Source organism: Crassostrea angulata, chromosome 4 (assembly GCF_025612915.1).
Source record: "Crassostrea angulata isolate pt1a10 chromosome 4, ASM2561291v2, whole genome shotgun sequence".
NCBI lineage: Eukaryota > Metazoa > Mollusca > Bivalvia > Ostreida > Ostreidae > Magallana > Magallana angulata.
Window position 1 is genome coordinate 14,355,012 of NC_069114.1, and position 24,931 is coordinate 14,379,942.

Sequence of the window (24,931 nt, forward strand, 5' to 3'; positions counted from 1 at the left end):
TGTTCAAATCATGGTCCCTAAGAATACAATATAGTTGTATTTTTTTTTTAAAATGTTAGGTTAGAAGTACATGCAAATCATAAGTCATGCAGTTATATGCCCGATGCTGCAGTCTTATCTTTGTATTGAAAACCTATAAATATATAATAATAAATAAACCTAAAAAGGAACTTTGGCACAGCTAATAAAGAAAAGTGTCTTTTGTAATTTCTAATCTCTTACCATGGTTATACTACAAAAATATTTGTCTTCATGTTTGTATTACACCGTTTACATCATTCGCCAATTTTCCGTTTTGCGCCCGTCATATAACACGGGCATTTTGGATATGGGACAAATGAAGTCCGGCTTTAAGACAATCCGGGACTCATGTAAAAAAAAAGACAGATATTTAAGACAAAGACAGCAGTGCTTTTTGCTCTTAAATGCCGACTATGTCAATAAGGATTTGAGAGATATGCTCACTTCCTCGCTCATTAGATTTAGCTGTACAACAGCAATAGTGTTTCGGCAGTGTGATACGAGGTTCATGATTTGTCTATTTATTTTAATTTTTACGTTTTATATTTAATCTGCAAATCCGCCATATGTTGTCGAAGCAAGTGATTTAAAGTGCGTGGCAGATGAGATCCACTTTCTTAAAAAAAAGTATGTGTCAGTAAGAGTTTTGCATCGTTAGCCCATTTACGTTTGCACCCGTAAAGTTTGTAAACAAATTAGGAAGATAAATATCAGTTTTGAATTTTGCCGCTGGATCTACGTCAGCCAACTGTTAATTTTAAAAATTGTCACGTGACTTTGTTCTTTATCATAAGAAGTTTGTACACCACATAATAGAGTTTGTACATACATGTAACATAAAGATGTTTGAACATGACGTGATGAACAAAAACATTCATCGCTTAAAGAAAAAACCATGTCACATAATGATGCTAAACACATTATGTAAAGACACATAATGCCAAATGCAGATCACACATGGCTAAATATGCAATACTTGATAATGAATGCACATGCCATAATAATGAATGCCTATCACATAATTGACGAAGGACACCACTGAACGATTAAAGCACACTACATAATGATATAAGCACTTAACGAATTTAATTTTGCTATGATTAGACAATTTAGGTGTTCCATACTTTTCAATGCCATTAGCCCTTCCAGGTCTTTAAAGGGGCATGGTTCCGATTTTTGATCAACATTTTTTTCTCCCGATTTTAATGTTAACAATGCTTCAGTGAGGCAATTCTAATAGGCAACCAAACTTTGCATTTGAGAGTCATTTGGTGAGTTATTGGATAGTTACAGAGCTTACAATTCTTTGTTATGTAAACAGTGCTTTTGATTACATTTTGAATGTTGAAGTGAAGATTCCAGTTTTAGACCCAACATAAATATGTTAATTGTTAGGGACTGTTATTTATGCTTGAAATGAATAATAAGATAGACAAATCAGATTGAAAAAAGATTTTATACCGATATATTGAACCTATGTAAACAAAAACAGGACACGAGCCTTGTTTACAAGACAAAGAATTGTGAGCCATGCATCTTGCTTGTAAATCTGGGACTGACTCTCAAATTTCAATTTATCATTAGAAATGCAATCCTAAAGCATTAATAATGATAAAAACAGTAAAAAAAAATTGACCAAAATCGTGACCATGCCCATTTAAACATTTTGTATCATGGATAGTGTATTTGCATTTCAAAGCCTACTGGTCTGGTAATAAAATCCTCCCAATTTAATCGTACAACCTTACTATTATTCTGAAAAAAAGTCTGATTTGAATCTTCTTTTTTTATCTTAATATTTTGCTCGTTTATACACCGATTGTTTTGAGTATTTAAGATATGATAACATGCCTTGCGATGTTGACATTATGTATTCTATCGATTGAATTTCCTATCCAGCTTCGAATTATTCCCCTTTTAGTAAAATTAGAGAAACATACTAGATTTCGTTACTCGTAACGATTATGTCTTATTTTCAAACAGCTTGATTTGTTTGAACCCTTGCGGTGGGGACTGGAAGTGACGGTTGACAAAATAAAAGCGATTATATGCATTTTCTATCGAATGGTTTTTATCTATTTAAGTTTCGTGTATTGATCTTTTGACTTTCTGAGATCTCGTGGGTAAAACATTTATTCAAAAAACGCTTTCTGAGATATTTGAGATATCTCACCGGAAGTAGATTTTTTTTTAATTTAACATCGGATAGATGACATATGTTAGGATTATTACCTGTATTTCAATTCTATATAAAACAAATTAAATGCAAAAGATTTTTTTTTGAAGTGCTCCCGGTGACGATCGAAAGTTATGACAAATAAAACAAAATAATTAAATGACATATACAACTATAGGTCTATAATCCTACTTAGTATGAAGGCTCAAGTCCTTATCATTTTTCAGATCTCAATGTCACACTCTTTCTGTTGATGACCAGGAAGTGGACGACAGGAAATGAACTTTAAAAAAAATGAAAAATTGATACTCGAGATAATATTTTTTTCTATCACTCCTGAAAATTTACAAAAAAACTATTGAGCCATCTCTGAGAAATTGTGGAATTGATAAGAATCATCAATGCAAGCATTTTCTCTTCTACAATGCATAACAAAATATGTCTCCCTCTCTAGATATATTGCGTCAAAGTTTAAGTACTTTGGCACGTACAAATCCCTTATTACGTAATAACTGGGCGTTGCAACGATTTTTCCTGATATATATTGTTACGATCAACAACTTTGCTTCTATAATGCATCACAAAATCTTTATCGTTTTTAAGTTATTCGTAATAGACTTTACGAGTCGCTTGGCCCCTAAATAAAAAGGCCAGCCCTTTTTTTGATTTTGTTGGAAAGAACATTTAATTTTTTACCACTTTTGTTATATATGTTTTAACAAAATATCAACTTGTAAAAAGATACAGATAAAAACATATGCAAATTTTTTTATGAAAATTCGTACCCAATTTTCGAGCCTAGGCGAGGTAAAAAAAATTGCACCACTGGCGTAAAATACAATAATAGTGCACAACTTCAATCTATAGCCTACCTTTTCTAAAATGTCATAGTCATAGTCATATCTCTGATAGTTTCTGAGATCAGCTCTGCACAAAATACGTTAAAAATTAGAAAATCGGCCTTTAATCAAGACCGGAAGTGCCAACAACAAAACAATCAATGATATATAAAATTCAGATAATGTCCCATCACCTGAGAAAACATTGTTGAGATCGGTCGATTAATTTTCAAGATATTGCGTGCATAAAATTTTGGGAAAAGAATTATAATAAACAGTATGGATACAATAAGGTCTTCCGCTAGAAACGGAAGACCTCAATAAGAAACAGTACGAAAACAATAAGGTCTTCCGTTGGAAACGGAAGATCTTAATAATAAGAAACTGCACCAAAACTATTAATTAGCCTTTTAAAAGTGTTATTTCGTTAAAAATTAATTGTACAAGCCGATTAAAAGGAGAAAAAAATCAAATTTGATATCATCCCGTGCAAAATTCACTGTTCAGTTTTAACTTTATTTTGGACTTAACTTTTAAAATTAAAGGGACTTGGACACGATTTAACTAAACATTTTCAAATTTTGTTATTCCATTTTCAATGTTTATACTAAAAAATATAGAAGTTTATAATACTATGTCAAAATTTGAAACTCAAATATCAAGTTATAAGCAAGTTACAGAGTTCATAATTCTTTGTTTTGTAAACAAATCTCGAATATTGTCATTTTTCACATATATGTATTGTGATGGTGTAAGGTTTAATCAAATGTAACTTTGTTTTGTTGATAATAGTATTTATGAAGATATTGAAGTAGTTTTTAAAAAATTTGCATGTCATTTTGTCTAAGAAATGGTAAAATTCTACATTACATTTTTTGTAAACAACTATAAGACTCGAGCTTTGTTTAAATAACTATCAATTCTTACCTCTGTATCTCGCTTGTAACTTTACTTTAACATTTAATATTTTGGTCAATCATTTAAAATGCACAAGTGAACCATTTTATACATAAAAAAAATAAAAATAAAATTTTTAATCTCAAATCGTGTCCAAGTCCCTTTAACGTCTGCTTTGTAATATTTTCTCACAGTTTATTTCTTACAAAGTCACTTATTTTTTTAGTGATTGACACTTTTCGGACTCTGTATGCGGTTTCAAAGAGACAGAGTGCCAAGTCTCAAGGACTGCTAATCCCTTAAAACAATATTGTGCAATTATCAGTTTTTCATTTCTTGGACATCAAAGACTCATTGAGTTTATTAAATATTCCATATCTGTGAACCTTTCACTCAGCTTACTTATGGCATCACCTATACTCATTGTTCAGATTCTTATGTATAGTTTTGTACAATTGTCAATCGACAGTCTGGAATACGGCAGTCAGCCTCGGCCACGTCCGATTCGCCCAGAATCTTGAGTCCGGAGGCCACTACTGGTCATATCCGACTTGTTTGTTACATGTCTGTCTGTTAAATTGCTATAATGTTTCCATCGTTGAGTCTCGTCCAATAAATGTGGAACCCTGCATCAATTGCCTGTTTATTTCACTGGAACTGTAAACTGGTGGACCTTCGGGAATACGGCAATACTATCCTCCGTTTTACCTTACGGCCCACAGCGGGCCACAACCTTATATATGTTCCGTATTCGCCAACATTTCCTTCCCCACGTTCGTGCTGCACACGACGGATGCAGTTCCAGACGAATTCTCTAGCACCGTAAAATCTAATGTTAATTGTTAATCTTCGTGTATCCTTTCCGATTGGTCTTCAAATTCTAAACACTGAGATTATGATCTGCTAATGCAAACTCCGGGATCACTGCCCGCTTTCTTGTAGAAGCACTGCACTGCACTTGGCAAAAGTGTCAACTTCAGTTACTGGGGTACTTTTAACGGTGTTGAGGGTCTCATATTTTTGCTCTTCGACCCCATCGAGTTTGTAAAATTCTAAATTGAATAAACAATGTTCATGAATGTTCATGAAAACAGCTAGCTTTTTTTTACTTTGTAATTAGCTTAAAACAAATCTTATTAAATTATAAAATTCAGGGTGATGGTGCATAAGTTAATATTATTACGAGCTAATACAATCAATGTACCAACAATTGTTTTTCATTATCTACATGTAAAAATGACTAGGTAATCTCCCTATTACAAATTATTTACAATTGTCATAATCTATAGAATGAGACAATGACACACATATTATACATTAATAAATCTGCAAGAACTTATTATATCGGTAAGTTTATGCAGAGAATTGAAATTGTGATAAAGGTGTCATTATCAAAATTTTATTATCCACTAGTATAAAATGCTAATCTATGATACCAAAAATGTGTATTTTGAATAGGTCGTTAATCAAGTCTATTTCTTTCATTCTAACATCTTTTTCAAACAAATACAAAGTTATTAACATCGTCTTTCTTACCACTTTTGTTTACATATAGGTTGCAAAGTTAATTTAATATATGAAATCATTCCCAACTTCTATTGAAAGGATTATTTCAGTAAGGCCATATATTGAATAGTGGTTGCAAAGTGCTTCTTATGATGACATTAAAATGACATTCGCAACCACTAATTCTTTTTTCAATAGTGGTTGCGACAGGGGCAGATTTTTGGCCGTATCAAGTATACTATTAGTCTTTTAAATTATATTATAAAAGTTTTATAATAATAACACGGCAACAAATTGCCAAAGTCAACACATTATAAATGTATTCATTTTTCCAACACTATTGATAATCTATTTAAAACGTTATACTTATAAATAAGATACAAATAACTTTTACATGTACTTTCCAGACGTCCTCTAATTTCACGTCAAATGATCTAACGGGTTCGTTTTTGTTCTATTGTAAACATTTCAAAGAAATGCTTCGTAAGCGCAAGTCTTCAGGAGGAGCTGTGCCTTCAACACAAGCAAAGAGAGCGAAGAAGCGTTTGACTGCTCAAGACAAACTGACACTGCAAAACAGTGGAACCCAGGAAACCAAGCAACCTAGAGAAGGTATCTTACCCTTTCAAACTATTCACTGTTAACTTTGGTATTCATGTGAGTGATTTAACCAAGCAAAACATGGTTCAAAACACATTTATTAAGGTCTTCAGTTTCGAACGGAAGACCTTTTATTGATTCTGATGGTAATTGTTCGTTTTTGTTATTCTTCTTCTAGACGTTTTTTAAAACTTTAATAACTGTTTTGTTTGTCATCCGATTTCATTCAAATTTTCAAGGTGTATTGTAAACTAGATTTAGTTTTTAAGTCACGAAAAGATGAGAAATAGTAACTTCCGGGTTCGAGTTATTCCCCTTTTATTCAAAATTTAAGACGCATTTGTTTCCGGCCAAGGCTCCGAAATGGTCCACAGCAAATCATCTAAAGTTAGAAATCTTTAAAATTGACACTTTGAATGTTTTTCTCTGATTTTTGTATTTTTTTTTCAATTGTACCTCTTGAAGTATATAATCGATATCTAAATTTTAAAAATTTTGCTAATTGTTACTCATGTTTTTGCTTCGTAACGTTTTAGTTTGAATTATTTTCTAAATGCATATAGAAAAAAGTTGTTTTTAAATTAAAGGGCTTTCATTTGAGACCAGATAAAGGGGGCTTGCCGCTTAAATAAGGGATCTTGGCACCTGGAAAGTCTTTGCTGTATAACTAAAAAACGATACATGCTACGATAATGATGTCGCTGGAAAAGTTGTTTTTCATTATCTTATAAATCTAACTGTAATATAGTATTGTTTGGATATTGCATAACATGGGAGTTAAAAACTTCACATGAAGACGTGCATACCCGCTTTCTTTTTGCTTTTGGGCAATAGCTCCCTGTGCGTAATAAAGTCGCAGTCAATACTTTTCTTGTCTAAATATATACCCAACTTATCACAGACATCCCTTTATCTGTTTTACGTGAAATCTAACTCTTCAATGCTCTGCAGTCTGGGAGTTAAATTTATGCATAGAAAATACGCATGGACTAATTTTCAAGAGTTCAAATTGATTTTCTAAAGCCCTGATTGGTCATAAGTTAAGGTAGTTTGGAAAGATCTCTTATCAATATATGTAAGTCCCTGGCAAGTGTAAGGAGAAGAGAGGGGTTTTATAAAGACTGATTGACAATCCTTTCTTGACTTGAAGCTGTAACGGAAGACCCCCTCGTTGCTTGCAACGAACTCGGCTCTAGCTGAACTTTTGCCACCTTCTGGGGGTCGAGGGGTTACCACTAGTCACAAGCGACTTCACCTGTGTAGTGAAGGGGGGGGGGGGGTTAATACCAAAGAGACTGCTACAAATAGAACAATTGACAAGTTACATGCAAATTTTACCATCCATATAAATTATTTGACTGCACATCCCTCTACGTCAGCTTAATAACTTAAACATATTTACACAGTTAAATAAGGGACAACAATTAGGCACATAGATTTTAGGAGTATTATACACAGTACATACTTTTCTATGGAACGCCTAGAGTGTCTTATTATGGCAAAACTAAATTCATTACGTGCTAATATCATTATGTACCGTGCATTATTACACTACTGGCTCTAAAAACCCCTGTCCGTATGAAAATCCCCTGTCTTCCCCTGTCACCCCCTGTGTTTTCACTGTCATCCCCTGTACATCCCCTGTGTGCCACTGTACAGAACCCCTGTGTACCCTGTCATCCCCTGTGCGCCCCTGTACACATCCCCCTGTGTGCCACTGTAAGCCCCTGTCACCCCCTGTACGCCCCTGTTATCCCCTGTAAGCCACTGTATACCCCTGTGCATGCCCCTGACATCCCCTGTACGGCTTTTGACTTTTTTTTTAATATCATTTTCTTAATTCAGCTATTGAAATCACATGTGTTATATTTTGAGCTATATTTGCACTCAACAGCGCCGAATCACAAGACACACTGTTATCGTAATTTTAGAAATCACATGTTTTAGTTGATAATTTATTGATACTTTAATAATCATGCTAACAAAAAAAGATTTGAGATTCACCGGGTGGTAAACCTCAGGTGAAGGCGGGAATTATTTTTTATATTAGGTGTTCAAGCCTCAGTGCATGTTGTCCTTTGGAGCTCGGGAACATCGCTACTCCCTAATGTTTGAAAAAAAAGACATAAGAATACAACCTAGAGTGAATTATTCTTTTTTTTGAATTGTCTACAGATATATGTACACTTTACTTATGAATATCTTAAGCCTTTGAATCATATGATTCTTGGTAATAAACAACACACTAGAGACTAAGATCAAGCGCGGCACATGGTTTTTAATTTTGTATATATCTAAACATATAGGAGCGAACTAAAACCAATAAATCAGTCAGAATATAGAATTTATAATCAGCTATGTAACGATAGAGTACACCTTTCTTCTTTTTTCTAACCAAGTTCTTTGTTATACCTTTATTAATTTCCCGTGCATAGCAAAATAAAGCTTCAATAGCTTATATAAATTTGCCTAAGAAATTATTTCATTATGTTTGTTCAATACGTTTCTGACCGGCTAATTGGAGAGAGAGAGAGAGAAAGAAAGAGAGAGAGAGAAAGAGAGAGTTTGCATTGATTTTGAATTAAATTTATTAATTATATAGTTTACCCTGAAATTAATTTCCTAGTAAAAATGCAATCCTAATTTTTATTACCTATTCTTTATCATTCCGCAGCCCTGGTCAGAACATACACAACATACATGTAAATGTAGAACTAGTGTGTTCTTTACATGTAGCCTAAGGAGTTTATACAGAGAGAGAGAGAGAGAGAGAGAGAGAGAGAGAGAGAGAGAGAGAGAGAGAGAGAGAGAGAGAAAGAGAGAGAGAGAGAGAGAGAGAGAGATTGCATTGATTTTTAATGAAAAGTTACTAATAGTTTAATCGGGAATTAATTTCCTAATATGTAAACATGCAATCCTAATTAATTTTCATAACCAATTTTCTATAATTATTTAGATTAACTTAGAGCTGTCATATTGATTTTTAATACATCAATGTTTTATACTAGACCAGATCAATTGATCAAAATACTTGAAGACACATGCTTAACAACTAGCTGATTGAAGCTACAGTTTTCAAAGGAGAAGATGTTGACATTATTTCACTCGGTCAGTGATTATATAATAGCTACTGTACACAGCCCTTCTTGACAATTTGCAGTTCACGGTAGCAAGAGATGATAGACACACGTGTACACGTATATATACACACAGTTCCTCAGATCTGAATGGTCGGTCAGTGATTATATAATAGCTATATACTGTATACAGCCCTTCTTGCCAATTTGCAGTGCACGGCAGCGAGATTAATAGCAATGAGGTGACAGACACACGTGTACTTGTATATACACACACGTTCTCAGGTCTGGATGCTCGATAATGCTACACAATAATGCAATATGTTGTTCAAACACACCTAATGAACTTTTTTCCCAGTCTGCCAAGTAAAGAAACAAGAAATTGAAAATTTCAATTTTTCAGTTCTGAGAATTTCAAACATGAAATGATTGAAGAGCTTTAAATTCAGAACATTATTTGGCACAGTGATATGAATTAAAACTGTATATTGCTCTTTTATATTTTTCATTTTTCAAATGAAATAAAATTTAAATAAATGCCTGATATTTTTCTGATCCGAAACCCAGACCATTGTTTAAGATAATACATGTGTGTATAATTAAATGGTACCCCGTTACCGGCATTTGCATACAGTCACGCATTAAATCATCCATTAACGGTATCATTGCTCTACAGTGTATATGCATGAGGACAATTCTATAGAATAATGCATATAGATAACTCAACTGGAAAATGCACACTAGCTGATAGAAGTTAAAAGTGTCAATGGACCGGTCTAATCCCCCTTTCCGAAAAAAATCAACTCTCTCTCTCTCTTTCTCTCTCTCTCATGATTTATAAAAAAACAATACTGACAGCAATTATCAGCGATTTACATGAACTTCATTAAGGCTGTTTAATTCTATGCATCATTACACTGGTCAAAACATTCAAAATATATCATTTCATCATTTCGATCGGTGTGTGGTTATCTGCACGTGCTGATCATGTTATACAGGGCACAGAACATTGCAGATTTCACGCACTCCTCCACTTATTTTTCTTTCTTTCTTTTTTTTTTATACAAATTACAGAACACGGTCATTTGTATAAACTTAATGCATGTAATAAAAAAAGCGGTTTATCGGTATACAAGTATATCTTGATTTGTGTCAATGTTGAGACAAAATTATTTACGTTTGTAATATTGCCCTCTATGAAATGCAAAGAAAAACAAGCACCGTCTAAAACATGAATGCTTAATATAAATTTTTAAAAATCCGAATTAATTAAAAGCTTTTCATTTACTTAGCGAACAGTAAAAAACAGTACAGGGGATGTCAGGGGCATGCACAGGGGTATACAGTGGCTTACATGGGATGACAGGGGCGTACAGGGGGTGAGAGGGGCTTACAGTGGCACACAGGGGTTGTGTACAGTGGCGCACAGGGGATGACAGGGTATACAGGGGCTCTGTACAGTGGCACACAGGGGATGTACAGGGGATGGCAGTGAAAACACAGGGGATGACAGGGGAAGACAGGGGATTTTCATACGGACAGGGGTTTTTAGAGCCAGTAGTGTTAGTTATGTGGTGTCCTTGTATCATAAGGTGGTGTGCTGTGCTTTATCTTTATGTGGTGTACTTATGTGATGTGCATTTATTATCATGGCATGTGCATCTTGCATTATGTGATGGGCATATGGCATTATGTGATATGCAATCATCATTATGTGACGTGGAGTTATCATTATGGCATGTGCATTCATTATTATGGCATGTGCTATTTAGCTCACCCGAGCTAAAAGCTCAAGTGAGCTTTTCTGATCAAAATTTGTCCGTTGTCTTTCGGCGTTGGCGTTGTGGTTGGCGTTGTTGTAAACTTTTCTCATTTTCATCTTGTTCTTAAAAACCACTGGGGAGATTTCAACCAAACTTGTCACAAAGCATCAATAGGTGAAGGGGATTCAAGTTTGTTCAAATGAAGGGCCACACCCTCTTTCAAGGGGAGATAATTAAGATATATTGAAAATTTGTTTTTTGATTTTTTTCAAATATCTTCTTCTCAAAACTATAAGGCCAGAAAAGCTGTAATATGTACTAAAGCATCCTTAGGTAGTGTTGATTCCAGTTTGTTCAAATCTTGGTCCCCGGGGGTAGGATGGGGCCACAATGGGGGATGGATTTTTACATAGGAGTGTATAGAGAAAGTCTTTAAAAATCTTATTCTCAAAAACTATTTGGACAGAAAAGCTTAAACTTGTGTTGAGGCATCCTCAAATAGTATAGACTCAAGTTTGTTCAAATCGTGGTCCCCAAAGGGTAGGATTGGGCAATCAAATTTTTACATAGGAATATATAGAGAAATCTTTAAAAATCTGTTTCTCCAAAACTATTTGGTCAGAAAAGCTCTAATTGGAATTAAGTCATCTTCCGATAGTGTAGGTTAATGATTGTTCAAATCATGGTCCCTAAGAATACAATATAGTTGTATTTTTTTTTTAAAATGTTAGGTTAGAAGTACATGCAAATCATAAGTCATGCAGTTATATGCCCGATGCTGCAGTCTTATCTTTGTATTGAAAACCTATAAATATATAATAATAAATAAACCTAAAAAGGAACTTTGGCACAGCTAATAAAGAAAAGTGTCTTTTGTAATTTCTAATCTCTTACCATGGTTATACTACAAAAATATTTGTCTTCATGTTTGTATTACACCGTTTACATCATTCGCCAATTTTCCGTTTTGCGCCCGTCATATAACACGGGCATTTTGGATATGGGACAAATGAAGTCCGGCTTTAAGACAATCCGGGACTCATGTAAAAAAAAAGACAGATATTTAAGACAAAGACAGCAGTGCTTTTTGCTCTTAAATGCCGACTATGTCAATAAGGATTTGAGAGATATGCTCACTTCCTCGCTCATTAGATTTAGCTGTACAACAGCAATAGTGTTTCGGCAGTGTGATACGAGGTTCATGATTTGTCTATTTATTTTAATTTTTACGTTTTATATTTAATCTGCAAATCCGCCATATGTTGTCGAAGCAAGTGATTTAAAGTGCGTGGCAGATGAGATCCACTTTCTTAAAAAAAAGTATGTGTCAGTAAGAGTTTTGCATCGTTAGCCCATTTACGTTTGCACCCGTAAAGTTTGTAAACAAATTAGGAAGATAAATATCAGTTTTGAATTTTGCCGCTGGATCTACGTCAGCCAACTGTTAATTTTAAAAATTGTCACGTGACTTTGTTCTTTATCATAAGAAGTTTGTACACCACATAATAGAGATTGTACATACATGTAACATAAAGATGTTTGAACATGACGTGATGAACAGAAACATTCATCGCTTAAAGAAAAAACCATGTCACATAATGATGCTAAACACATTATGTAAAGACACATAATGCCAAATGCAGATCACACATGGCTAAATATGCAATACTTGATAATGAATGCACATGCCATAATAATGAATGCCTATCACATAATTGACGAAGGACACCACTGAACGATTAAAGCACACTACATAATGATATAAGCACTTAACGAATTTAATTTTGCTATGATTAGACAATTTAGGTGTTCCATACTTTTCAATGCCATTAGCCCTTCCAGGTCTTTAAAGGGGCATGGTTCCGATTTTTGATCAACATTTTTTTCTCCCGATTTTAATGTTAACAATGCTTCAGTGAGGCAATTCTAATAGGCAACCAAACTTTGCATTTGAGAGTCATTTGGTGAGTTATTGGATAGTTACAGAGCTTACAATTCTTTGTTATGTAAACAGTGCTTTTGATTACATTTTGAATGTTGAAGTGAAGATTCCAGTTTTAGACCCAACATAAATATGTTAATTGTTAGGGACTGTTATTTATGCTTGAAATGAATAATAAGATAGACAAATCAGATTGAAAAAAGATTTTATACCGATATATTGAACCTATGTAAACAAAAACAGGACACGAGCCTTGTTTACAAGACAAAGAATTGTGAGCCATGCATCTTGCTTGTAAATCTGGGACTGACTCTCAAATTTCAATTTATCATTAGAAATGCAATCCTAAAGCATTAATAATGATAAAAACAGTAAAAAAAAATTGACCAAAATCGTGACCATGCCCATTTAAACATTTTGTATCATGGATAGTGTATTTGCATTTCAAAGCCTACTGGTCTGGTAATAAAATCCTCCCAATTTAATCGTACAACCTTACTATTATTCTGAAAAAAAGTTTGATTTGAATCTTCTTTTTTTATCTTAATATTTTGCTCGTTTATACACCGATTGTTTTGAGTATTTAAGATATGATAACATGCCTTGCGATGTTGACATTATGTATTCTATCGATTGAATTCTCTATCCAGCTTCGAATTATTCCCCTTTTAGTAAAATTAGAGAAACATACTAGATTTCGTTACGAGTAACGATTATGTCTTATTTTCAAACAGCTTGATTTGTTTGAACCCTTGCGGTGAGGACTGGAAGTGACGGTTGACAAAATAAAAGCGATTATATGCATTTTCTATCGAATGGTTTTTATCTATTTAAGTTTCGTGTATTGATCTTTTGACTTTCTGAGATCTCGTGGGTAAAACATTTATTCAAAAAACGCTTTCTGAGATATTTGAGATATCTCACCGGAAGTAGATTTTTTTTTAATTTAACATCGGATAGATGACATATGTTAGGATTATTACCTGTGTTTCAATTCTATATAAAACAAATTAAATGCAAAAGATTTTTTTTTGAAGTGCTCCCGGTGACGATCGAAAGTTATGACAAATAAAACAAAATAATTAAATGACATATACAACTATAGGTCTATAATCCTACTTAGTATGAAGACTCAAGTCCTTATCATTTTTCAGATCTCAATGTCACACTCTTTCTGTTGATGACCAGGAAGTGGACGACAGGAAATGAACTTTAAAAAAAATGAAAAATTGATACTCGAGATAATATTTTTTTCTATCACTCCTGAAAATTTACAAAAAAACTATTGAGCCATCTCTGAGAAATTGTGGAATTGATAAGAATCATCAATGCAAGCATTTTCTCTTCTACAACGCATAACAAAATATGTCTCCCTCTCTAGATATATTGCGTCAAAGTTTAAGTACTTTGGCACGTAAAAATCCCTTATTACGTAATAACTGGGCGTTGCAACGATTTTTCCTGATATATATTGTTACGATCAACAACTTTGCTTCTATAATGCATCACAAAATCTTTATCGTTTTTAAGTTATTCGTAATAGACTTTACGAGTCGCTTGGCCCCTAAATAAAAAGGCCAGCCCTTTTTTTTGATTTTGTTGGAAAGAACATTTAATTTTTTACCACTTTTGTTATATATGTTTTAACAAAATATCAACTTGTAAAAAGATACAGATAAAAACATATGCAAATTTTTTTATGAAAATTCGTACCCAATTTTCGAGCCTAGGCGAGGTAAAAAAAATTGCACCACTGGCGTAAAATACAATAATAGTGCACAACTTCAATCTATAGCCTACCTTTTCTAAAATGTCATAGTCATAGTCATATCTCTGATAGTTTCTGAGATCAGCTCTGCACAAAATACGTTAAAAATTAGAAAATCGGCCTTTAATCAAGACCGGAAGTGCCAACAACAAAACAATCAATGATATATAAAATTCAGATAATGTCCCATCACCTGAGAAAACATTGTTGAGATCGGTCGATTAATTTTCAAGATATTGCGTGCATAAAATTTTGGGAAAAGAATTATAATAAACAGTATAGATACAATAAGGTCTTCCGCTAGAAACGGAAGACCTAAATAAGAAACAGTACGAAAACAATAAGGTCTTCCGTTGGAAACGGAAGATCTTAATAATAAGAAACTGCACCAAAACTATTAATTAGCCTTTTAAAAGTGTTATTTCGTTAAAAATTAATTGTACAAGCCGATTAAAAGGAGAAAAAAATCAAATTTGATATCATCCCGTTATAAGCAAGTTACAGAGTTCATAATTCTTTGTTTATTAAACAAAGCTCGAATATTGTCATTTTTCACATATATGTGTTGTGATGGTGTAAGGTTTAATCAAATGTAACTTTGTTTTGTTGATAATAGTATTTATGAAAATATTGAAGTAGTTTTTAACAAATTTGCATGTCATTTTGTCTAAGAAATGGTAAAATTCTACATTACATTTTTTGTAAACAACTATAAGACTCGAGCTTTGTTTAAATAACTATCAATTCTTACCTCTGTATCTCGCTTGTAACTTTACTTTAACATTTAATATTTTGGTCAATCATTTAAAATGCACAAGTGAACCATTTTATACATAAAAAAAATAAAAATAAAATTTTTAATCTCAAATCGTGTCCAAGTCCCTTTAACGTCTGCTTTGTAATATTTTCTCACAGTTTATTTCTTACAAAGTCACTTATTTTTTTAGTGATTGACACTTTTCGGACTCTGTATGCGGTTTCAAAGAGACAGAGTGCCAAGTCTCAAGGACTGCTAATCCCTTAAAACAATATTGTGCAATTATCAGTTTTTCATTTCTTGGACATCAAAGACTCATTGAGTTTATTAAAAATTTCATATCTGTGAACCTTTCACTCAGCTTACTTATGGCATCACCTATACTCATTGTTCAGATTCTTATGTATAGTTTTGTACAATTGTCAATCGACAGTCTGGAATACGGCAGTCAGCCTCGGCCACGTCCGATTCGCCCAGAATCTTGAGTCCGGAGGCCACTACTGGTCATATCCGACTTGTGTGTTACATGTCTGTCTGTTAAATTGCTATAATGTTTCCATCGTTGAGTCTCGTCCAATAAATGTGGAACCCTGCATCAATTGCCTGTTTATTTCACTGGAACTGTAAACTGGTGGACCTTCGGGAATACGGCAATACTATCCTCCGTTTTACCTTACGGCCCACAGCGGGCCACAACCTTATATATGTTCCGTATTCGCCAACATTTCCTTCCCCACGTTCGTGCTGCACACGACGGATGCAGTTCCAGACGAATTCTCTAGCACCGTAAAATCTAATGTTAATTGTTAATCTTCGTGTATCCTTTCCGATTGGTCTTCAAATTCTAAACACTGAGATTATGATCTGCTAATGCAAACTCCGGGATCACTGCCCGCTTTCTTGTAGAAGCACTGCACTTGGCAAAAGTGTCAACTTCAGTTACTGGGGTACTTTTAACGGTGTTGAGGGTCTCATATTTTTGCTCTTCGACCCCATCGAGTTTGTAAAATTCTAAATTGAATAAACAATGTTCATGAATGTTCATGAAAACAGCTAGCTTTTTTTACTTTGTAATTAGCTTAAAACAAATCTTATTAAATTATAAAATTCAGGGTGATGGTGCATAAGTTAATATTATTACGAGCTAATACAATCAATGTACCAACAATTGTTTTTCATTATCTACATTTAAAAATGACTAGGTAATCTCCCTATTACAAATTATTTACAATTGTCATAATCTATAGAATGAGACAATGACACACATATTATACATTAATAAATCTGCAAGAACTTATTATATCGGTAAGTTTATGCAGAGAATTGAAATTGTGATAAAGGTGTCATTATCAAAATTTTATTATCCACTAGTATAAAATGCTAATCTATAATACCAAAAATGTGTATTTTGAATAGGTCGCTAATCAAGTCTATTTCTTTCATTCTAACATCTTTTTCAAACAAATACAAAGTTATTAACATCGTCTTTCTTACCACTTTTGTTTACATATAGGTTGCAAAGTTAATTTAATATATGAAATCATTCCCAACTTCTATTGAAAGGATTATTTCAGTAAGGCCATATATTGAATAGTGGTTGCAAAGTGCTTCTTATGATGACATTAAAATGACATTCGCAACCACTAATTTTTTTTTCAATAGTGGTTGCGACAGGGGCAGATTTTTGGCATTTTCAACATCTTCTCAAGAACTACTGGGCCAATTTCAACCAAACATGGCACAAATCATCCTTAGGCAAAGGGAGTTCAAAGTTGTGAAAAATAAGGGCCACACTCGTTTTCAAGGGGGGATGATTAGAAATTAATAAAAAAATTCGAGAAATTTTAAAGAATCTTCTTCTCAAGAACCAGAAAGCCAGGAAAGCTGAAACTTGTGTGGAAGCATCCTCAGGTAGTTTAAATTCAAAGTTGTGAAATTCATGACCCCCGGGGGTAGGATGGGGCCACAATGGGGGGTCGAAGTTTTACATAGGAATATATAGAGTAAATCTTTAAAAATCTTCTTCTCAGAAACTAATCAGCCAAGAAAGCAGAAACTTGTGTGGAAGCATCCTCAGGTAGTGTAGATTCAAAGTTGTGAAATTCATGATCCCTGGGGGTAGGGTGGGGCCACAAAGGGGGGTCAAAGTTTTACATAGGAATATATAGAGTAAATCTTTAAAAATCTTCTTCTCAGAAACTAATCAGCCAGGAAAGCTGACACTTGTGTGGAAGCATACTCAGGTAGTATAAATTCAAAGTTGTGAAAATTATGACCCCCAGGGGTAGGGCGGGGCCACAATAGGGGGTCGGAGTTTTACATAGGAATATATAGAGTAAATCTTTAAAAATCTTCTTCTCAGAAACTAATCAGCCAGGAAAGCTGAAACTTGTGTGGAAGCATCCTCAGGTAGTGTAAATTCAAAGTTGTGAAAATCATGATCCCTGGGGGTAGGGTGCGCCACAATGGGGGGTCGAAGTTTTACATAGGAATTTATAGAGTAAATATTTAAACATCTTCTTCTCAGAAACTAATCAGCCAGGAAAGCTGAAACTTGTCTGGAAGTATCCTCAGGTAGTGTAGATTCACAGTTGTGAAAACATGATCCCTTGGGTAGGGTGAGGCCACATTTGTGGGGGGGGGGGGGTGTTAAAGTTTTACATAGAATATATAAAGTAAATCTTTTAAAATCTTCTTCTCAGAAACTAATCAGCCAGATGATTCTTTATAATTGTTAAGACTTTGGCTCCAGGACAATTCTTCGGCCTCACAAGAAGGTTTAGAGTTTAGATGTAGCTTAATATCCCATATATAAACAAATGTAAAGGATCTTTTTGAGGACTTCAATACTCAACATGTGATATGACTATAAAATCATCCTGTTAGAAAAGGGACTAATGATTATAACCATAAGAATATCCAGCGGGAAAAATGGATTTTATTTATACAGGATCTACATGTATTATTGTACATTGTCCAGATTGTTTGTATTATGACTCGATTAAGCTAATTTTATCATACCTATTGTTCCTCAGGTGAGCTAAGTGGCCCATGGGCCTCTTGCTGTTATTCTTCTTCTAGACTTTTTTTAAAACCTTAATAACTGTTTTGTTTGTCATCCGATATCATTCAAATTTTCAAGGTGTATTGTAGACTAGATTTAGTTTTTAAGTCACGAAAAGATGGGAAATAGTAACTTCCGGGTTCGAGTTATTCCCCTTTTATTCAAAATTTAAGACGCATTCGTTTCCGGACAAAGGCTCAAAAATGGTCCACAGCAAATCATCCAAAGTTAGAAATCTTTAAAATTGACACTTTGAATGTCTTTCTCTGATTTTCGTATTTATTTTTTTCAATTCTACCTCTTGAACTATATAATCGATATCTATGTTTCAAAAATTGCTAATTTTTACTCATGTTTTTGCTTCGTAACGTTTTAGTTTGAATTATTTTCTAAATGCATATAGAACAAAAGTTGTTTTTAAATTAAAGGGCTTTCATTTGAGACCAGATTAAGGGGGCTTGCCGCTTAAATAAGAGATCTTGGCACCTGGAAAGTCTTTGCTGTATAACTAAAAAACGATACATGCTACGATAATGATGTCGCTGGAAAAGTTGTTCTTCATTATCTTATAAATCTAACTGTAATATAGTATTGTTTAGATATTGCGTAACATGGGAGTTAAAAACTTCACATGAAGACATGCATACCCGATTTCTTTTTGCTTTTGGACAATAGCTCCCTGTGCGTAATAAAGTCGCAGTCAATACTTTTCTTGTCTAAATATATACCCAACTTATCACATACATGCCTTTATCTGTTTTACATAAAATCTAACTCTTCAATACTCTGCAGTCTGGGAGTTAAATTTATGCATAGAAAATACGCATGGACTAATTTTCAAGAGTTCAAATTGATTTTCTAAAGCCCTGATTGGTCATAAGTTAAGGTAGTGTGAAAAGACATCCTATCAATATCTGTAAGACCCTGACAAGTGTAAGGAGAAGGGATGGTTTTATAAAGACTGATTGACAATCCTTTCGTGACTTGAAGCTGCATGTAACGGAAGACCCCATCGTTGCTTGCAACGAACTCGGCTCTCGCTGATTTTTGCCACCTTCTGGGAGTCAAGGGGTTACCACTAGTCACAAGCAACTTCACCTGTGTCGTGAAGGGGAGATTAATACCAATGAGACTGCTACAAATAGAACAATGGACAAGTTCCATGCAACTTTTTGCATCCATTTAAATTATTTCACTGCACATTCCTCTACGTCAGCTTAATAACTAAACCATATTTACACAGTTAAATAAGGGACAACAATGAGGCACATGGATTGTAGGAGTATTATACACAGTATATACTTTTCTATGGAACGCCTAGAGTGTCTTATAATGGCAAAACTAAATTCATTATGTGCTTAAACATGTATCATTACCGTATATCATTATGTAGCGTGCATTATTCGTTATGTGGTATCCTTGTATCATAAGGTCGTGTGCTTTTATCGTTATGTGGTGTACTTACGTGATGTGCTTTCATTGTCATGGCATGTGCATCTGGCATTATGTAATATGCATTTGGCATTATGTGATATGCAATCATCACTATCATTATGGCATGTGCTATTTAGCTCACCTGAGCTGAAAGCTCAACTGATCTTTTCTATTGAAAATTTGTCCGTTGTCTGTCGGCGTTGGCGTTGTCGTTGGTGTTGTTGTAAACTTTTCACATTTTCATCTTCTTCTCAAGAACAAATGGGATACAAGTTTGTTCAAATGAAGGGCCACACCCTCTCTCAAGGGGAGATAATTAAGATATATTAAAAATTTGTTGATATTTTAAAAATCTTCTCCTCGAAAACTATAAGGCCAGAAAAAATGTAACTTGTACTGAAGCATCCTTCGGTAGTGTAGATTCAATTTTGTTCAAATCATGGCCCCCGGATGTAGGGTTGGGCCATAATTGGGGGATCAAGATTTACAAAGGAATATATAGAGAAAATCTTTAAAAATCTTCTTCTCACAATGGGGGATGGATTTTTACGTAAGAGTGTATAGAGAAAATCTTTAAAAATTTTATTAAGGTCTTCCGTTTCCAACGGAAGACCTTATAGTGATTGTAGTGTTTTTTCTTTCTTTCTTTGTTTCTTTCTTTCTTATTTTTTTTCTCTCCTTTTTTATCGGCAGAATTTCTCAGAGATGGCTTGATAGATTTTCCTGAAAATTTAAGGACTGATAGAGAATGATGATATCTCGAGGCGTTTTTCTCATTTTTTTTAAATTCATTTCCGGTCGTCCGTTTCCTGTCCCGCGTCAAAAAACCTTGATCCCCTCGAGATCTCAGAATCGGCAAATACTTGAACATCGAAACTTTGTGGGGTGAGAGATCCATAGTCGTAGATGTGTCTAAACTATTTTGTTATGTTCATCGTAACTTCCGGTCGTAACCGGAAGCACTTCCAAAATAAGTATTTTTACGCATTAAATTCTTTTATCTGGAATAATTATATATAAGTATAAATCTATATATTGGTAATCTATGCGATGTCATATCAACAAAAAAAATATATTATCAATAAGATATCTCAATTATCTCAGGTAGCTTTTTTAAAACACATTTTGTACCCACGAGATCTCAGAAACTCTAAGTGATCAAAGCACGAAACTTTCATGGATGATAGACATTTGATTGAAGATGTGTTTAAATAGTTTCATTTTGTCTGCAGTCACTTCTGGTCCACAAAGGAATAGTTCAAACAAATCGAGCTGTTTATCAGTTTAACTTTTTTCCTTTGATATTTGTAGTTAGCTCGATGAACCATAATATACAAAAGGCAAGTATACAAGAAATATTTAATACAATTTACATTGAGCACTTCCGTTTGTCCATTTCCTGTCCCGAGATAAAAACAACCTTATTTCAACGAGATCTCAAGAACAGTAACAACTTGAACGACCAAACTTTGCGGGATGATAGACCTATGTGTTTACATGTGTTAAAACTATTTTGTTTTGTCTGGAGTAACTTCCGGTCGTCACAGGAAGTACACCCAATTTGGATTTTTAAAAAATATTTTGGTTATTAAGCATGGCAGTAACATTTCTGCTATAGAAATTCTAATGGTTATCTACACATGGTTAAAAAAAAACCAAAAAACAGTTCTACCTCCGACATCTCAAATATCTCAGGTAGCCTTCTTTTTTAAAAACAAAATACCCACAAGATCTCAGAAACTGTGAGAGATCAAGACACAAATCTTATATTGATATTTGATATTTTATTGAGCATGTGTTTAACGGGTTTCATTTGGTCGTACGTCACTTCCGGTTCTCAATCAAATCGTTCAAGCAGTAGAGTTTTTTTTTACTTCAGATCCTTTTTAACATTTTACTCAAAGTAGTTTACAGTAACGTACCGTAGGTAAATGTACTAAAATATCTACTTTCAGTTTCTTTAATCACTTCCGTTTGTTCGTTTCTGGTCCCGAGACATACACCTTTTCTCAACGATAAATTATAACTAGCAACAACTTGAGTATCTAAACTTTGAGGAAAGACAAAGCAATGTGTGAAGATATGTTTACTATGTTGCGATAATCCGGGGTAACTACCGGTCGTAACAGAAAGTATTCAAAAATTGACATTTTGTTTTTTTGTTTTGTTTATTTCTTTGGAATTCCTGTAGAGTATACATTATATCCATTTTCTGTTTACATGAAAAATGGATTTTTTTGTACAGATTAATACATGATGAACGGAAGACCTTTTTGTTGCTATAGCAACAAGAGTCTAGTTCTCAAAAACTTCTTGGACAGAAAAGCTTAAACTTGTTTTTAGGCATCCTTAAATAGTGTAGATTCAGGTTTGTTTAAATCATGGTCCCCAAATGGTAGGGTGGGACCACAATAGGAATATATAGAGAAAAGCTAACAAGTCTTCTTCTCAAAAACTATTTGACCAGAAAAGCTTAAATTGGAGCTGAACCATCCTCAGATAGTGAAGATTCAAGTTTCTTCAAATTATTGTCCCCGGGGATAGGGTGGGGTCACAATGAGGGGGACGGGTATACTTATACATAGAAATATGTATAGCGAGAAAAGCTTTAAAAATCTTCTTCTCAAAAACTATTTGGCCATAAAAGCTCAAATTAGAGTTCAAACATTTTCAGATAGTGTAGATTCAAGTTTGTTTATATCATTGTCCCCAGGGGTAGGATGGGGCCACAATTGGGGATGAATTTTTACAAAGGAATATATTCACTGTATAGAGAGAAAAGCTGCTTTAAAATTCTTCTTCTCAAAAACTATTTGGCCAGAAAAGCTCAATTTGGAGTTGACGCATCTTCAGGTAGTGTAGATTCAAATTTGTTCAAATCATGGTCCCCAGGGGTAGGATGGGGCCACCATGGGGGATGAATTTTTACATAGCAATATATAGAAAAAAGCTTTAAAAATCTTCTTCTCAAAACCTATTAGGCTAGAAAAGCTCAACTTGGAGTTGAAGCATTTTCAGATAGTGTATATTCAAATTTGTTCAAATCATAGTTCCAAGGGGTAGGGTGGGGCCAAAATGGGGAGTCAAATTTGTACATGGGAATCTATAGAGAAAAGCGTTAAAAATCTTCTTCTCAAAAACAATTTGGCAAGAAAAGCTCTAATTGGAGTTGAAGCATCTTCCGATAATGTAGATTATAGGTTGTTCAAATCATGGTCCCCTAGAAAACTATTTGCTAATTCAATTATTTATAAATCAATTAATTTATTTATTTATATACCGTTTACTTTTACGCACACGCAGGACGTTTCCCAGCTTCAGTTAGTTTTTCTTAATATTTCTTTATTGGCATTTAAACTGCTAGTGCCCAAAAAATTAGAGTGCTAGGCTACATTTGGAGTAAGAATATTTTGAATCTGTCTTTTAGAGCATGCAAAATGCAATTGAAGGCTTTCAAATAAAGTCATAGCATCTATTTTTAATTGAAACTATATATCCAAATAGAAAATTACATAACATATACATGTAATTTGAATTATATTTATGGAATTACGTAGTGGAAAATTTAGAATTTTGAAATTGCGGAGATATGGGAAAAATAGAATGGTATGAAAGTAAGGTCGCGACAGATCTTTATCTGCAAATCCGCCATCATTAGGAACTTATTTGCTGATCCATTGCACAAATGATTTAAGAAGTGAGCATAGGTATCTCCCTAATAAACAGCGGCAAAGATAGTAATTTGTCTCACAATAATAATCAATTTATTATATAGGGTTGTGCCAGCATATTTATTTATGCAATATACATGTATTTTTTTTTAAAGGTTAGGTTAGAAGTACATGCTAATCATAAGGCATGCAGTTATATGCCCAATGCTGCAGTCTTCTCTGTATTGTAAACCTATAAATATTAAGTACACTTTGAACAACTGCACATCTCTTTTTATTTTGTCAAGCCTTTGAACATATTTTATTTATATCAGTTTGAGGCATTAGTGCCACAGGCACCTGACGTTATATATTCTTCTCATAATAGAAAGAAATACAATCAATCTAATAATACACAAGATACACATCAACGACATCTTAGGTTTATCTAAAACTGTCAAATCAGCTGAAAGTTTTGCATGATACTTGTCAAAAAAATTATTCTGCGTTCATCTTCGTTTTCCAATCGCAGGCACGTAGCATCAAAGGAAAAATTATATACGAAAAATGACGTCACAATGTACTGGCGAGAAATGGTACTCGGCGAGAACTGGTCGCACGCCAGTAGGGAAATTAAGTTTTGAGGATTTTTTAGGATGTCTGCCTCCCCCCTACCTTTCAAAAACGATGCTATGTGCCTGGATCGGCCCATCAACACCTAAGTTTACAACCTGTTCAGAACTGTGCATTACACCTGTCATTAGTAATAATCACCACTGAATCTGGATCTACTGCATACCTGGGATTTTCACAGAGTGCATAAATTCATTATTTATAAATTATTGGCAATTACTCTTGTGGGTATTTTTTTCTTTTCTTTTGAGAATTTTAAGCAGAAACTTACAAAATGCTTTTCCTGGTTATTTTGATGAAATTGCATTGCTACATATTTAACAGTTCTGTTACTTCTATATTTTTAGTTCAAATGTAGGAACTTTGGCACAGCTAATAAAGGGAAGTGTCTTTTGTAATTTTTAATCTCTTACAATGGTTATACTAAAAGGTGTGACGGACTTCATTTGTCCCATATCCAAAATGCGAGTGTTATATGACGGGCGCAAAACGGAAAATTGGCAAATGAAGTAAACGATGTAATACAAACATGAAGACACATATCATTGTCACACCATTTAGTATAACTTTCCTACATTTGAATTATAAATATCAGTTTTGAATTTTCCCGCTGGATCTACGTCCGCCAACTTTTAACGTTAAAAATTGTCACGTGACTTTGTTCATCATCATAACGAAGTTTGCACACCACATAATGAAGTTTGTACAAAACATAAAGATGTTTGAACAGGACGTGATGAACAAATAAGTACATCGCTTCAAGAAAAAACCATGTCACATAATGAATGTTTAAAACACATTATG

At 33.9% G+C, this 24,931-nt stretch overlaps 1 protein-coding gene across 1 annotated transcript in view; it reads left to right on the forward strand.

Moving 5' to 3' along the window:
• The first annotated feature begins 5,736 nt into the window (after positions 1-5,736).
• LOC128179884 (serine/threonine-protein phosphatase 6 regulatory ankyrin repeat subunit B-like) overlaps positions 5,737-24,931 on the forward strand; it is a 32,425-nt gene continuing 13,230 nt past the window's right edge. The window contains exon 1 of the mRNA XM_052847570.1: positions 5,737-6,051. Coding sequence (XP_052703530.1) covers positions 5,916-6,051 — 136 coding nt within the window. The 5' untranslated portion in view covers positions 5,737-5,915. The remainder of the gene's footprint in view (positions 6,052-24,931) is intronic.